Source organism: Hippopotamus amphibius, chromosome 6 (assembly GCF_030028045.1).
Source record: "Hippopotamus amphibius kiboko isolate mHipAmp2 chromosome 6, mHipAmp2.hap2, whole genome shotgun sequence".
Taxonomy (NCBI): Eukaryota; Metazoa; Chordata; class Mammalia; order Artiodactyla; family Hippopotamidae; genus Hippopotamus; species Hippopotamus amphibius.
The window spans coordinates 12,028,146-12,045,754 of NC_080191.1; the positions used below are offsets into that span (position 1 = coordinate 12,028,146).

General features: G+C 44.3%; 1 protein-coding gene across 1 annotated transcript in view; it reads left to right on the plus strand.

The window, feature by feature from the left end:
• Positions 1-17,609, plus strand: part of PREP (prolyl endopeptidase) — a 123,961-nt gene that overhangs the window by 99,095 nt on the left and 7,257 nt on the right. The window contains exons 11-13 of the mRNA XM_057738542.1: positions 10,668-10,804; positions 11,931-12,025; positions 14,927-15,058. Coding sequence (XP_057594525.1) covers positions 10,668-10,804; positions 11,931-12,025; positions 14,927-15,058 — 364 coding nt within the window. The remainder of the gene's footprint in view (positions 1-10,667; positions 10,805-11,930; positions 12,026-14,926; positions 15,059-17,609) is intronic.

Sequence of the window (17,609 nt, forward strand, 5' to 3'; positions counted from 1 at the left end):
CACGTCTGCCTTCTGTGAGTGTACCTTAGAAGCAGTGCCTGTTAGAAAAACAGGAGCTGCTTTCTCTGAACTGCTGCATATAGTAAGTAGGTCCTTCACTTTTATGGACATGTCTGATTGTGTGTTTGCCTTGCCCACAAGGAGATCAGGGCAGTGGAACTGAAGGTGGCATTTATGTTCCACAGTCAGGTCGTATTTATTCACCATAGCCCCATATGTCTTTCCACCTTAAAATGCCGGAATACCTCAAAACTCTAAAAACTCGTCAGAGTGCCGTGTTCCACTGTTCCTCGTGTTCAGAACCTTCCACTTTCTGTTTCACTTCTTGCTGCACAGTTTGAGACTGGGAATAGGTTTATTATTCCAAAGAACAGATGGCTGAGCCTGTGAGAGCTGGTGCATTTCTGCAGAGACTGTGCGTATAGCACTTAGCACATTGTTGGTGCTCAAGAAATGTCCCAAAAATTAAAATAGATTTTTAAATAGACCGACTTTGCTGCCATTGAGGTGCCCCACAGGAGTTTTCTAAATCTCCGGTGTTACAAAAATGTCCGGCCATCCTTCGGAAAGCAGAGTAAGACAGTGTGGAATAAACACGTCCCTTTATATTTTCTGCCCAAAGGTGACTCTTAAACTCCTCCCCACTCCTCCAAAGTTACGAGTCTGGGAAAGAGATAGGGTTACAAGCTTCGAATGCCAGGCCAGTATTTTTAACCTTAGCACAGCTCAGAAATGTGCGGTGCCTCCCGAAGTTCTTCGTATACTTGTTTTACAAGATAATGGGGGCACGGAGGTTGCCTTCTGCCCAGTTCTTTGGGTGATGGAATGTCTTGTTCCCTGTTTGCATTGAGCATGGAATTTCTGAGCCGCTCTGCTCCTTGTCACATGTACTTGCCGCACTTAGCACAGGCCACACAAGTGGCCTCTGTCAAGTCTGATGAAAAGGGAAGCTCAGCACCCTTTTATGAACATTCTCCTTGCAGCCTGTCAGGCTCTAAAATTAGGCAGGAGTTGCTGTCACCAGACCTTCTTCTCTGCGAAGGGCTTGCCCTCTGCAGTTTTCCTGCATCTTCCATGGATGAACACGTCCCGTTACTGGTGATAACGAGAGTCCTGGCATCTGCCTCAGAGAGCACCAAGTGTGACCCCAGATTAACCGTGGGGTGAAGATTGTTTGGGGAGCTTAAATGGTCACACATGTTCGAATGTGTTAGCAAAATTGATTTTGTTACTAATATATCATCTCCAGAAAAGTAATCATTTCAGCAGAGAGAGCTGATCTTTTCATAACTGATGCCGTTCTCTTGAAAAACAGCAGTGTTCCCCTGGTTTGTTACGTTCACTTGCTCCTCTTTTTCCTTTAAAGGAAGATGTTTTTATTTCATCTATATGAAACCAGGTTCACATGTCAGGGCAGCTGGACACGCATTCAGGGACCGTCATCTTGTGCCATGACACGCCTCCAGAGAAAAACCACTTTATATTTGGTGAGGCCTCTGCACAGTCATGCTGACCGTAGGGATGGGTCATTTCTGACATTTTCTGACTTATGCAAGTATACACCTTTTCTCTCTTTTCGTCTAGAGTTTTTTAATTGAAGGATTCAGCTCAAGGATCCATGAGCTCTTACCTGTCAGTCAGTCAGTCACTTATTAGAATAATGGTTTTAAGTGTGCAAAATTAGAAGCTACTTCGACTTGATTATCAAGTTGGGGTTAGTTTTTCTTATGATTCTCTCAAGCATTTTTTGTTTCATTTCTGAAGTGAATTGGGCCTTTTAAAAACACTATTTAAACAGTTTTTTTAGTAGAATGGCATGGCAGGATATAGTGGGGGTTTTATTGTTTTAATAATCCGTCCTCAAGATGGTAACACTGATGACTGTTTGGAGAAGGACCATCTTTCTAAGCAGACCTATTCTGCTTAAAATGATAATGATAGATAATAACCCCATATCTGGAAAATGACTTTTGACATGCTTGAGCGAGTCTCCTTTTCAAGAAGGTAACAAAAACAAAAAAGCAAATAAAGCGTAGTGTCTTTGCCACAATACTTGTCCCGTGGATTCCCTAGAGACCAGTGATCCTTGTCTGGGGGGGAAGGGAATATAGTAAATCTATGTCAAAGGTTCTCACATTTGCAAAATTTTGCATATTTATACGCAGTAAAGATGCTTACAAGGAAGTAATAGCTTGAAGTGAATTACTTTGTAGTAGGGTAGAAAAAACTCTGGTGCAGGGACTTGGCGGTAACTTTATGTAAGCGGGCAGTGTTATCTAGGCAGGTAGCTTGTCTCTATGGATCTTGGGTTTGTAAAATAAGAGGGGATGACCAGCTAGATGAGGTCCCAGAGTGACAGTCTCTCCTTGTATCTGAAACATTTTAAATCCTCAGAATTTGGGGTGACCATCTTGATTCCCCAGGGCTGAGAAAGAGTCGACACCAGCTTTCTTTCCCAGGTGGCACAGTCTCGCAACTACTTGAGAATACCAGTCTCTGTTCCCTATCGAGAAACAGCGTGGGCTTCCCAGCGGGTGTGCTTCCTGACCGCCTCGTTGTGCTGAATGTTGGCTTTAAACGTGGACTGACATTGTTATGCTGCTGTGAGAGTCTCCAAAACAAAGTATTTAAGTTTCAAAGGGGAGGAACATGAAATTAAGGAAGGAAGCATTCAGCAGTCAGTGTTTGATCAATCTTTGGTTGGCTTACTAATGTCAAGAACTAACTGTGGCTCTGAATCGCTGTCGTGTTGTTTTTCATCTGTGGTGCTCCTGACGCAGGTTGCATATCAAAACATGATAAAATAGTCCCTCTCGTGTGGTCTCATGGGTGCTTCCAAAGACACTATCTGTCTGAGATTCTTCGGTGGTGCTTGTGTCTGTGAAGGTGGACGGGTATGCCAGGGGGACGACTCCGGTGCTGATGTTGGTGTCACAGGCTCCTGGTTGCACTGGGTCTATGGCATGAACTGTTTGCTCTGCTTCTGACTGGGATAGGGAAGACGGGGCCCATCAGCCTCACGTGAGGAGTTGTTGGCCCTGGATGGCAGACAGACGTTTTGTTACTCAAGTGGGTGCCTGCTGGATCCCACAGGAGCACTTTGTTGTCCTGGCCGTTAAGGGTCTCTTAAAGACTTTGGCATCCCAGCAGAGGGCTGTGCCCACAGTGGACATTCAAAAAAGAATGGATGTGTATTGTCAGCTTGCTCTCATTTGGTTACAGTTATGAGGGGGGGGAAAGTAAGTCTTTTTGCTTTTCAGCTTGAACCTGGGTGTTGTCGTAGCAATAAACTATTAAAAATAGCCCATGGATTCACGCTCCAGCAGTTGCCTCGTCATCAAGCACTAATGGCTTTTGTATCATATGAATATATAAAGTACATTATGGTCATTGTATGTTACTATTAATAGTTCAAGGTTCTGCTGCTCCTAGCACATCTTCACTCTAGCTAGTGAGAGGAGTCAGGCTAGCGCGGCAGAGTGCTGAGCAGGGTCGCCAGCAGACATGGGCCAGCAGAGGCCTGGGAACAGGAGTGACTGAGCGGGTGCTTGGGTGTGGGGTCCCTGGCACAAGATGTGATTCTGAGAGCTGGCAGTCGGGTGGCTGAGGAGAGCATGAAGTAAGGCACCGCTGCTACGAGCCGAAATGAGAGCGCCCCAGAGAGGAGCCCGTGTGAGGTACACCTAGAGCACGCTGGCTTGGAGATGTAGACAAGCCACCCATCATGTGAGATAACAGCCCTGAGAGTGAGCAGCCTGGGGGGGCTTCCCAACCAGCCCCTCACAGGGACCTGCAGAGGTGGACGTGAAGGGCCTCAGCACAGAGTCGTTTACTGGAGCTCTCCGAGACGACAAATGGAGAATTTGCAGCGAGAAAAGGGAAGATTGCGAAACAGTCGCATGTGGCAGCAGGAAGAAGAGCTAGTAATGGGTCAGTTAGGGGTTGAAAAAGAATTAGAGAGAGGTGCCACCCAGGAAGTCAAAGAAGCAGTTGTCAGATAGCGATCGAAAGAGATGAGGCCTGGGAAGAAACCAATTCAAAAATGGCATTTCTGAACAGTGGGGGAAGGAAGTATTCTTCATAAATGGTGTATAATAGGTGGTGATTTGGGGAAAAGTAGATACCAGACTATGTAAAAATAAACTTCATTTGGATTATAACTATACATGTAAAAATGAAAACAGACAAATATTTTTACAGCTTGGGGTGAGGGAGTCCTCTCTGCACATGTGCCCTGTGTATTCAGGATACCACAGAGGAAATTCAGCAGCAGGCTTGCAGACTGGGAGGAGATACGAAATACATGAAAGAAAAAACCTGAACATCCTTAGTATTAATATCCTTAAAAATCTGTTAACGAATCAGAAAAGTAGAACACACTAAAAGGGTAGGCACACTTTTTCTGAGGAAGAGATATAAAATGATCCATGAACAGAGGAAAATATTTGCTAATTTAAAAACTGAATCTTAAAACAATGATGAGATGGTAATTCTTGCCCATTAGACTAGCAAAATTTAAAATCCATCTCAACATTCCGTGCTAATAAGAAATTGACACCTCGGTAGTATTGTCATCAGGAGCCTACGTTGATGCACCATTTTTAGAGAATTATTTGTTAAAATCTATTGAATTTTTTTATTGGAGTATAGTTGATTTAAAGTGTGTTACTTCCTGCTGTACAGCACAGTGAATCAGTTATACATATAACCACTCTTTTTTTAGACTCTTTTCCCATATAGGTCATTATATAGTATTGAGTAGAGTTCCCTGTGCTCTACAGTAGGTCCTTGTTATGTATTTTATATATAGTAGTATATATATATCAGTCCCAATCTCCCAATTTATTCCACCCCATTTTCCCCCCGGTAACCATAAGATTGTCTTCTACATCTGTAACTCTGTTTCTTATTTGTAAATAAGTTCATTTGTACCATTTTTTTAGATTCCACATGTCAGCAACGTCATATGATATTTGTCCTGCTCTGTCTTACTTCACTCAGTATGACAATCTCTAGGTTCTTCCATGTTGCTGCACATGGCATTGTTTTGTTCTTGTGATGCCTGAGTAATATTCCATTGTATATATGGACCACATCTTTTTTATCCATTCTTCTGTTGATGGACATTTAGGTTGTTTCCATGTCCTGGCGATTGTAAACAGTGCTGCAGTGAACACTGGGGTGCATGTATCTTTTCCAATTATGGTTTTCTCCGGATATGTGCCCAGGAGTGGGATTGCTGGATCATATGGTAGCTCTATTTTTAGTTTTTTGAGGAGCCTCCATACTGTTTCCCATAATGTTTGTACCAGTTTACATTCCCACCAATGAGGTAGATACCTCATTGTAATTTTGGTTTGCATTTCTCTAATAATTAGAGAAATGTTTTTGGCCATCTCTATTGTGGGGATCATCCGTGTGGGTCCTCCTCTGTCCTGCCTGCCACAGACCACTTGCTGTACTCTCCCGCAAGTCCCCTGAAGCTCCCTCTCTGTCCCAGCCGCCAGTGAGGGGGTCTCCCTGAGTGCAGGAACTTCTCCTCTCCTTCAGCTCCCCCCAGGGGTGCAGGCCCCAACATGTTTCCTCTTTTCTTCTTTCTTTCATCCTACCCGGTTGTGCGGGGATTTTTCTTGTCCTTTTAGGTGTCTGAGGTCCTCTGCTAGTGTTCAGCAGGTGCTCCATGAGAATTGTTTCATTTGTAGATGTATTTTTGATGTACTTGTGGGGAGAAGCAAACTCCACATCCTCCTATTCCACCATCTTGACTCTAACTTCTCTATTGAATTTTTAAATGCACGTACACTTTGATCTAGCAATCTCATGTCTAACAATATATCCTATAGAAATCATAGCATGAGTATATAAGATTTATATAAAAGGGACGTATTCCATCATTGTTGATAACAAAAAAAAAATAGTCTGACTAGCCTTCAGTGAGCAAATGGTTAAATTTTTAAGTTTGTGTACTTTCATACGATGGAAATACTAGGCAGCCAGCTTTTAAATGAGGTAAGTCTGGGTATCTTAATCTGGAAAAAATTCCATAATATGTAGCTGAGTGGAGAGAAGCAGAGTAAGTCTTATCCCAGTATTGGCCTGATTCTGTGTATCACCATTTAATAATAACCTGGGTATACAAACATGTAAATAGATGTGTCTCTCTAAGCACGTGAAAAAGCTGGGAAGGATCTACACCACTAGGGTAGAGGTGGGGATGGAGGGGCAAAGACAAACACATTCACGGATGCCCTTTGAAAGGGTAGTGATGGGGACAGGACTGAACAAGGCAGGCAGGTGTGAGCTGTGGGTGTAATACTGTGGATGTGTTTGATCAGGAAGGAAGCGGGAGATGGAAATTTAGCTTGAGGGACAGAGTGCAGGACAAGAGATTTGGTGCTTTTATTGTTGTTGTTACATAGGATAGGAGAAATTTGAGTTTGTTTGTATGCCGAGGAAAGGGAGACAATACAAAAAGGAAAAGTTGTGGTAATCAAAAGAGGGCAGTAGTAGTGGACTTAGTAAGAAGTGAGTACCCTTTCTCTGGGGTTCAGAGGGTAGTGAAGCGGGCAGAGGGTTCTTCAAGGACTCTAAGCCGATGGCAGGCAAGGCTGGATACAAGAGTAGGGGGTACACATAGATGGTGTAGGGAATGAGAGAAGATGGGTAACACTGGAAACAGCGACTCTGGAATGGATTTAGGAACAAAAAAGGTATAAGAAAGACATTTGGGAAAGATACAACAAGGGAAAGTCAAGAAAGAAAAAAACGTAAGGAATTCACTTTAGGGAAGGAAAAAAAAAAAAGATGTAAGGCATGACTTAAGAGCCCATGAGTTCAGATATTATTACTTCGTAATAAAGTGAGTTGGCATTTCCTGAGTGCCCAGGAGAAGGAAAGGGAACCCAGTGGGTTAGGTTAGAATTGGAAGATTTCAGGCATTAGTGACACTTAAATGGCTGGCTAAAGGTCACAAGCTGGTCAGGAAAGCCCAAGGGAGACTGACAGAGCCAGAGATATATAAGGGGCTGAGAGTTTAAAAAAGAAAAAAGGCAGATACCTCAGGAGTAAGGAAGGGAAGGCGGTGGAGAAAGAACAAGTTGGAGTCACAGAAAAAATGACTTTCTTGCCGAAGAGCTTCAAGTTCTAAGGGCCAGGGGATGGCCAAGGTGATGGGTGTTTGTCATACCTGTTGGGTTGGCTCTGGAGACTTTAAGTCCCACAAGGAAAGGCATTATCCGGGTCTCAGTCATCTTCCTGTCTCTGGTGCTTAGCACGGTGCCTGGCACATAATTGGACACGCAGCAAATATCTGAATGAACAAGTGGGTAACACTGGAAACAGCTACTCTGGAATTGATTTAGGAAAAAAGGTGTAAGAAAGACATTTGGGAAAGATACAGCAAGGAAGAGTCGAGAAGGAAAAAACGTAAGGTGTGTGGTGGCAGCAGAGGGCATGATTTTGAGGCATCCAAGCACCTGTAACATCAGGATGCTGGACAGCTCATCACTTTCATCGTTAAAGTCACTGAAGGAAATTGCAGGAGAACTGGGTCAAGAGAAGTAGAGAGTCGCATATTGAATTGCCAAGGATTGTGGGAAAATACCTGGTCTTAGATGATGTAATTGATGAGGCTAGAGGGAGTGATACAAGTAAATGGTGTGACTAGCTCTCTGAGCCCAGATCCAGCTTCGTCAGAAGAGCTAGGAGATACGCTGAATCTGCAGGTTTGCTCATCCACCCCGTATCTGTGGGATCAGAATTTCTGGGAATGAAGCCTAGGAAACTGCATTTTTTTTAACCTTTTTTCTTTTAAGCTCTTTATTGGAATATAATTGCTCTACACTGTTCTGCCAGTTTTTGCTGTGCAACAAAGTGAATCAGCTGCATCTACACATATTATCCCCTCCCTCCCGTGACTCCTTCCCACCTTCCCTATCCCAGCTGTCTTAGTCATCACCCATCATCCAGTTGATCTCCCTGTGTTATGCAGCAGCTTCCCACTAGCTAGTTTTGCATTTGGTCGTGTATATATGTCAGTGCTACTCTCTTTGTCCCAACTTCCCCTTCTCGCCCATGTCCTCAAGTCTGTTCTCTACATCTGCATCTTTATTCTTGCCCTGTCACTGGGTTCACCTGTACCATATTTTTAGATTCCACATATATGAGTTAGCAAAGAGTATTTGTTTTTCTCGTTCCGGCTTACTTGGCTCTCTATGACAGAAACTGCATGTTTAACAAGTTTATCACAGATGCTGAGGCCCAACCAATAAGGTTCAAGAACCACTAGCGTAGATTCTGAAGTGGAGCTTTTTGGTCTGACCAGGTTTTGGAAGCCAATGGAAATGAGGAGTTTGCTAACTTTTCCTCCTTACTGGGCAAATCTAGAAAGAAAATACTCATAAAGCCTCTTAAAGAAAAGTTTTGAAGAAGTGGCTTCAAGAGGAAGTCAGTTTCAGTGAAGTCAAAGGAATGGAAAGAGCATGATGGAAAATGGCTGGGGCGCTGTTTTTAATGTCTGTTGCTAAAAATGTCCACATGGATTCCTTCCATAGTTATCAAAAGACTTGGGGTTCAGTTTGCCATTTTGTTGCAGTCAGTTAAGATTTATTATCAGTTGCCATTCCATAAATGGAAATGGCATAAAATACTGCTCTGTGTGTATATATAGAGATTTGACAAAACCTGTATACATGCACATATATTAAATGTGTATGTTTATTTCCAGTCCGAAATAGCCTTCTTTTAAGACATTGTCTTGAAGATGATTTTATTGTCATCCACTTAGGGAATTACGGTGCCTCACAGTGCCCTTTCACTTTTGGACAGCGTTCACAGTGTTGTTATTTTAACATCTGAACCACACCAACTTAGAACTTGGGTATATTTTTGCAGCTACGGGCATAAGGGGGGTCTTTGTGCCTTTGATTGTATTCCTTCGTCCTGGAGCCAGATGCACTGCAGACTGAGGTGCGGGCACCGGCATGCCCACAGGCGGCAGCAAGCAAAGTAGTGCCCGAGGAGGAGGCCGCATTGTCCTGAGGCAAGAAGGCGGAGGGCTTTGCCCATAGGCGGGTCTGAGAGTCGGCTTCGTGACTAGGGGACGGAGGTGCACCAGTCCGGCTGGCGGGGTGCAGAGCGGGTGCTGCCTGAGGAGGGCTCAGCTGCACGGGAGAGGGAGTAGGTGCTGGGGCGGGATTCAGGGTAGGCAGGAAGTTGGGAGGTAGCTCTAGGCTTCGGGTAAGGTAGACTCATGAGGGCCCGTTTGCTCCCCTGCTCCCCGATGCTGTTGCCTCTGTGCTCGGAATGCTGCGGATTGAGGGCCCCTTGTTTTTGCTCCTGAGCCCCAGCCGGTCACTCGTTCCTCTTACTCTGCATTTACCTGTGGCGTCCACACGGGTACTCTCTATTAGTGGCTCCGAACGGGCGCTAAATCACTTTAAATAAAACTCTGCCCCCCTGGTGATTTTGAACTCTGCAGTATATGCTCCACGATTCCTCAACAGTCAAATTTACACCTCTCTCAGGATTTCTCTCCAAAGGCAGAAGCAAATGTTTTTTATACTATTTCTTGGCAAGTTTCAAAAAACGACCAAACTTGCAGGCATTAATTGTGGCCCTGTAGTGCCTTTCTCCAAATTTGCCTCGCTTCCCCTCACTTCCCCTGCCCACCCCTCACTGTTTATTTCCAAGGCCTTCGTGTGACTTTTTACAGTAGAACTGCTACCTTGAGAAGCTTTGGATAGAATATGGCTCCAAGTCACACTAAGTGTAGAGGCTTGTCCGTGACTGTGACGTGAGGTCAGCAACACGTTTCTAAGCTGGGGCACTTTCCAGGTGTCATTTGGGATAAAGACACCACATGTGACCAGAGAAAGCTATCTACAGATGTTCTGTCTGGAAGAAGCCATAATCAGCTTCGGGTGACTTATTCTGTGCTTAGTCTTTGTTTTGAATAACATTTCATGTTCTCTTTCTAATCCTTTTTCTCTTATTCCTTTTATCCAAAACGTAATGAATATGTTAACTGAAGTTGCCCAGATTCAGGAAGGTTTGATGAGCCTTCATGATCGATACTGGCAAAAGTGTCTCTGTGTAATCATGAATAATGGGGTTTCTATGTTCCTCGTCTGCTCTCGAAAGCTAGCACACCTTTTCTTGTCGCTAACATTTATTTAATAGTTGAACATAGGGAAATGAAGAGTTGAGTGTCTTAACATTTAGAGAGGAAGCTGAATATGAAATATCTTTCCTAGAAAGGACGTCTGCCTAGATTGGATTGTTTGGCAGACGCACCGAACCTGATTTTCTACTGCTGGGAGGGATGGTCGGGAGCGGAGAACTGAATGCCTGGTCTCTTACGTGGAGACCCTAAGAGGTGGGCATGATGGCCACATTAAGGCTGAGCGAAGACAGACTTGCCCAGGGTCACCTGGCTTTTGATAGTGGAATAAGAATTCAAAGTCAAGTCTCCCTATATTCACTACCTCACACTGTCACCATAAAAACTGAAATATGCTTCACCATCAGCTAGCCCTGTAGTGGTACTGGATTTTCACTGTGCTAGTCTACATCTTGAATTTACTACCTGTCTGTTTTTCCCATGTAAAAGCATGCAAGTGTTGACTCGGGAATGCTAAATCTAAGTATTTTGCTTTCTTTTGTTCTAGATTTTCTACCCAAGCAAGGATGGTACAAAGATCCCCATGTTCATTGTGCATAAAAAGGGCATAAAATTGGATGGCGCTCATCCGGCTTTCCTGTACGGCTACGGTGGCTTCAATATATCTATCACACCCAACTACAGGTAAGCGTGGCAGCTCAGCGTGGATCTGATCTTCTCCACACAGTGGGGAGAAACCAGAGACGGGGCTTCTGCACCTGAGCCGCATTCCCTTGGTCCCCACAGGGAGCCCTGGATCAAGACAACACCGACTCCTGAGCAGATCTTGTCTTGTTCATTTGCGCAGCGAGTATTTGTTAAGCCTGCTGTGTGTTGGGAACTGAGATGAGTAGGGCAGTGTCCTTAAACCATTTTCTTCCCTGAGCCCGTGGCTATGCCGGCAGTTTCAGTAGAGACCATACAGGAGAAATGTTGAAGAGAGGACCACGTGGGTGTATGGTTTGATCACCTACCCCACCTCTCCTTTCCTCTGAGCGTCAGCATCCAGGAAATTAGCACCCAGACCATCGAGAGCCTCAGGCTGCAGAAGCCCACAGTTTCCCCAGTTACTAAAAGGAAGAATGATAAAATTTCAGAGACAGTTCTCAAAGCAAAATTAATTTTAGTCAACAGCAAACAGAAAAATAGCCTTACTCAGTGCTATTAGGGTCAGAGTGGAAAGAGAAGGAGGAAAACATAAAATCCAAAGAAGCTTTGTGCTGTAGTTTCTTCTGTTTATTTCTAGAAAACATTCTCCACCCTGGGCACTCCACTCCTGCTTTCTCGTCTGTGTCCTTGATGTCCTCCACCTCCCTCACATCTAGTTTAACGTCTGAATTGCTGTAAACTGGAAAACCTGTTTTAAAAGCCTTATTTCAGAAAGAGCTTTCTTTTTTCCAACTCGAACAGTTTGGAGAGAGATACTTCAGAAAATTGTAGCAGGGACCATTCCCGGGTGTTCCCACAAGCACAGCACCCTTCACACCAGGGCTTCTCATGTGGCTGGCAGTATTTTGTTTGCCAAGACAGTTGTCTAAAATGAGGTATACTGAATGCTCATGAACATGTATGAGCTTTGCAGTTAATCACTAGTCAAAAGTTACAATCGTTCATTTAAATCGAGTAATATAGAAGTATTGGGCTTCCATTTAGATGATATCACATGTGGAGTGTCTTCAGGGCTACCTGTGTGTGCGGGTGTGGTGGAGGGAGACAGCACGGTCCTCACTGGGCAGCTAATGGCACGTTCATTATTTTTACCGTCTCTCAGTGTGTCCAGGCTCATCTTTGTGAGACACATGGGTGGTGTTCTTGCAGTGGCCAACATCAGAGGAGGTGGTGAATATGGAGAGACGTGGCATAAAGGTGAGGTAATTTTCTCTGCAGAAACACACATGTGGCATAGGCTGAGCTGAGGGGGTTAGCAGCAGAAAAGTATTTTGACAAAACAAATGAAAAATAAGGTGTCTGGAAGCATCACTTCAGGCAACATTCCCCCTTTCAACTTAAACAGCCCAGTCTTTTCACATTTTCCTTTGCAGTCTATTTTAATGAAGTACATGTTTTTCAGAAGCATCTCCTATGTACCATAATTTTTTTTTCAGACGTGTGTAGGGTGCATTTTTATCTATCATTGTCAGAAGTGAGTCTGGGGGATACCTTTGGTATGTATTGTGTCTCCTGTTAGCCAAATAATGCGAAACAGTAAAAGCCAGGCTATCTCAAAACAGACAGCAAACACAGGCCATTTTTCTCTTAAAAGAAAAGAGCCCTCTAAAATAGAGCTTCCCATTCCCAGTTTGGGCATCTCTTGCTCGTTTTCTCTGATTTTCCCAACATGGCGAAGACAAAGCACTCTCCTAGTATTGCTGCTGAGACGCTGTCACGTGCAGGTTTTATTACACACGAGAACACGGTCGTTTTTCTTTTCTGGTTTTAATGATTCGGTCTTTGTTCTCTGGCCTCCTGAACCCTGTATTCTACTTGATGGAGGAAATTGCTTCTGTATCCAACTTTAATCCCCAGATTATCATTCTTCAAAAGATTTCTGGCAGCCTTTAAAACCCCATCTCTTCCTTTCCCCTCTGTATGGAGCACAGCCTGCCTCCCAGGCTGTGTGTGTCTGGAATGCACAGACTCACCAGTACCTTGAAGAAGATGGTCTTCCCTTACCTTATGCCTGTATTTGGAGGAGGGGGACAGGGAAAGCCCCTTCCCTCCCACCAGCTCCCTGCCTCTCCCCTCTCAACACCCGCCATCGTATGTTAGACGGTCTGCTGGCATGAGGGGGGTGCGCAGGCCGGGCCCGCAGCACCAGGTGAGGGGGCTCTTCTCCAGCAGCAGGAGCATCCGTGACCACCCTTCAGATCTGTACACCCACCTGTTCTTCCCTGCCTCCTGAGGCCAGAGACTCTGGTTTTCTGTATCAGATCAGGTCAGCAAAGATGAGGGTCGATGTGTAAAGAGATTTTTTTCCTGGGTCTTCAGCACTCACTCCAAGGACCAAGGGCAGATAGCACACTATTTGAGCATCTTAGCAAGAGTGAGTGTCTCTAATGAACACATCGTCCCCGAGCCTGCCAGCCACTGTTGGGCCAACTACTGCCAGGTGTCATCCCTGAAGGATTGGTCGATTGTCATTCTATATGAAACAGCATAGAATTGATTGTATAATTTTAACTTAGACCTGCTATTAGAGTTTACACTAAAATCATACTATGAAACTGTGATATTGAGATGACTAAGAAAAGGAGAGTAAAAGTAAAATCTCTACATACCATATGTTTGGTGTACATCCCAAATCCATATGCTAAAGTCTGGACCCCTCGACTCACCTGATTTCCTGGTTAAAAATGTTCAGTGTACACACTTAAACACCCACTTGCATGGACTCCTGACCCAGTGGCCTTCTTCTCAAAGAACCCAAGTTCTTCACCACAAAATTTTTCTGGTCCTCAGGGGTCCACCATGCTCTGATAGGGAAGAGTGCCCTTGGTCTCGGTCAACTCTTTCATCTCTGCATTAATTATAACCAAGTTATTATCCAAAAGCCTTGGAGGGGAGGGGATTTTGCAGCTTGACTGAAGCTGAAAGTTGATTACCTGATTGTAAACTTTCTCCTAATTTAGGCAGCGAAAGGGCCTGAAATGGACCTTTTCCAGTTAGACCATAGCATGTTGAACATTGATAAATCTAGATGCCATTCTGTTAATTGAGTTTAAAATTTAATGCTCTTTAAAAAATATAGTCACATACCCAAAATGATATTATTCCTGGAAACTAAGTAATCCTAGCCATTCTAATTCACCGATAATTTCTTATTAAAATCTTAATAATGCTTGTTTTGATATGGAAAATTTTCTTCGGTAGCATTGCTTCATCTTTAATTGAATTTCTGCAAAAATGGTTAATCTCAAATATCTAATTAGATCTATGTCTGCTTTTCGTTCATTTCTTAGGTAGTTATTTCAGACATCCATTCCTTTGACTTTTGGCCTTTACTTTTAGATATTACAAGGCCTCACAGATATTTCTCTAAGTCGTTTCTTTGGCTCTATACACTGGAATGGCTTCTAGATGAGAAAGCCCAGGTTCTCTGGGGAGGGGCTTGAGATACGCTTCACTCAAGATCAGAGAAACTAATGGGCTGCTCCGTGAAGTACCACCTCCAGCTAATTCCTACTTAAGTTCTCTAAGTAACCAAGGGCAAAGTCAGAGAGCTTACTTCTTGTAATCACTTACCCCCCTCAGACTCCTGCAGAGAGGATGGGTGAGGAGTGTGCCTCTCTGTGCAGGGCACTTCCATCTTCCCAGGGAAGGGGCAGCACACTCATCCCCACTCATGTGCTGCGTGGCACTCAAGGAGGACTGGACCCTGCTCTGGGTCTCGTGTCAGTTTTAAGTCCAGCTCCTCCCAAAACACAGGTCCTTTTTGATGACATGCTTTCACGTTTTCATTCTCATGGTTGCCTGGCGTCATAACAGATCATCTCTTCTCTTTGAGGCATTTGCCTTTTAAGTTTTAAGAGGTTTTAGAAAAACACAAAGGCACCAAATGGGTCAGCAGTTGTACTGATGATGGATTTCCACAATGCATGACAAAATTTAAATCGAGGCATTTTTCTAAATATAGTGTTAGCCCGTTGTGTTTAAGTTGATCAATAGTTGAAACTATGCCCTGTCATCATTTGAATTCCCCTTAGGTTAAAATGTTATTTTTTTTTTATGTTTTGTTAATTAACTACCTTTCACTTTGGCACATTGTAGGTGGTATCTTGGCCAACAAACAGAACTGCTTTGATGACTTTCAGTGTGCTGCTGAATATCTTATCAAGGAAGGTTACACGTCTCCCAAGAGGCTGACTATTAATGGAGGTTCAAATGGAGGCCTGTTAGTAGGTGAGAACTGGGTTTTATTCATTGTACTTTACTAGTTAACTCTTGGAGTTTTCAGATACTCTGACTTACTTTGCCTAATGGATGGGAGCAGTGGTACAGAAGAAGCAAAACCCATTTGTATTTGGGCATCTAACAAATGACATATGAAGACAAAACTACTGACTCAGCTCACAGCCTGAAAAGCCATTCTTCCTCCCTGTTCTGAGCTCTATTGGACTGGACCGCTGTTCTCACCCTTCCCCCTCCCCTCTCCACAGACTGGACCCACAGGCCTCTAGGGTTCAGCTAGCACAGGACTGAGCCTAATAACCCGCCCTGACTGTGTTACCCAGAACTTGTGAGCTGTGAGCACCACTAAACATGTGTTGAATACCTGCACCACGGGATGCTACACACTGTGGGTGCATGGAGTTAAGTCATGAAGGAAAATGAGGTACATGCAAAAAGAGGGACCCACAGCTTAATAGTAACGAAATAGTTCACAGTGATAGTTCACCCTTGGTGAGCACCGTGTGTGCCAGGCCCGGTGCTGAGCCCTTGACATGCACACAGCCTGGGAGATGGGCACAGGGATTCTCCCCATTTTACAGAGCAGGACACTGAGAGGCTGAGGAGCTTGCTAGTGTGATGGGAATGCCGGGGTTGATGCTTAGCACCGTGGCTTTAGAGTCTGCTCTTTTAACCTCTGTGGCACTGCCTCTAAGTAGATTTTCCTAATTTGGGGTAGTTAATGAAAATTTACTTTGCTTTTTGTTTCTCAACAGTATTTAACATTGTAATGAACGTTTATAGTGGGCCTGAACGTTTTTTGCCTGCTGGGTCCTACATCCAGTGCTATTAGGATATGAGGGGGCACTGTGCAAAGGTAGATTAGCACAGATAGACCCAGCCTAAAAAGTACACGTGACAGTTTTCAGCTTTCAGTCCACTGTTGTCAGGGGATTTTGACATTCACTCAGTTTCCTTGTCTTTGAAATATGCTGACTCAGGTCAAAACCTGAATTCCTGTCCTTTTTTTTTTTTTTTTTTTTATGCCAGTAGAATAGTCTTGAAAAAGACATTTTCCTATAGAGGTAAAATACATATGTCCAAAATAATTTGTTTAAATTTGGAAAGGATAGACATGTAGCCAAGATGGCAAAGTAGTGAAGCCCCTGAGCTCACCTCCTTCCGTGGGCACACCAAAATCACAACTATTTACAGAACAACAATGTATGAGAACAACCTGAAGACTAACAGAAAAGATTTTCCACAACCAAAGATACAAAGAAGGAACCACAAATGAGATGGGTAAGGAGGGAGCAGATACACAGTATAGTTAAGACCCTCAGCCTCAGGCAGGCACCCCACAAATGGGAGGATACAATTGCAGAGGTCCTTCCCAAGGAGAGAGGGGTTCCAGACCCACACTGGGTTCCCTAGCCCAGAGGTCCTGCACCAGGAAGATGAGCCCCCAGGATATCTGGCTCTGAAGGCCAGAGGGGCCTTACTGTCAGGATAGCCAGAGGACTGTGGAAAATAGAGACTCCACTCTTAAAGGCTACACACAAAATCTCCCGTGGTCTTAGTCCTGGCACAGAGGCAGTCATTTGAAAGGCGCCTGGTCAGACACCCTTGCTAACCTTGAAGAGCCTCCCAGAGGGGCAGCAGGCCACTGGGACTCCTATGGGGACACAGAGATGCTGGTGGCAGCCCTTTTGGGGAGCTCATTCTACCACAAGTGGTAGAACCACCTGTGCTGACAAGTACCACTTTGGAGTCCTCCCTCTGGCTGTTGGTGCTCCACCTGCCAGCAGACTGGCACCAGCTCTGGTCACGCAGAGATGAGGCCTGGCCTACCAGCTTGCCCAAAGTAGTCGGGCCTGCCACAACAGAAGGGCCCATGCCGCCTACCTAGAAGGCAACCCTAGAGCGTGTAACTCTTGTCACCAGAGGGGAGTCTGCTGCTGCGCCCTATGGGACGTCACCTACGTAAGGATACTTCTCCAAGCTCAGAAAACATAACCAACCCACCTAATACACAGAAGTAAACACAGAGAATTAGGCAAAATGAGAAGACAGAATTATGTTCCAAACTAAGGAGCAAGATAAAACCCCAGAAGAACTAATAAGCAAAGTGGAGATAAGTAATCACCCAATAAAGAGTTCAAGGTCATGATCATAAAGATGTTCTGTGAACTCTGGAGCAGGATGGATGAACATAGTGAGAAGTTTAACAGAGGGTTAGAAGATATAAAGAAGAGCCAAAAAGAGGTGAATACAATAGCTGAAATAAAAGATGCAGTAGTTAAAATCACAGTAGATTAGATGCTACAGGGGAATGGATCAGAGACGTGGAAGACAGAAGAGTGAAAACCATCCAAGCTGAACAGAAAAAAGAATTTTAAAAAATGAGGATGGCTTACAAGACCTCTGAGACAGTATCAAGCAAACATTCACATTATAGGGATCTAAGAAAGAAAACAGAGAGAGGAAGGGGCAGAGAACTTATCTGAAGAAATAGGTGAAAATTTCCCTAATCTGGGAAAGCAAACAGACATCCAGGTTGAGG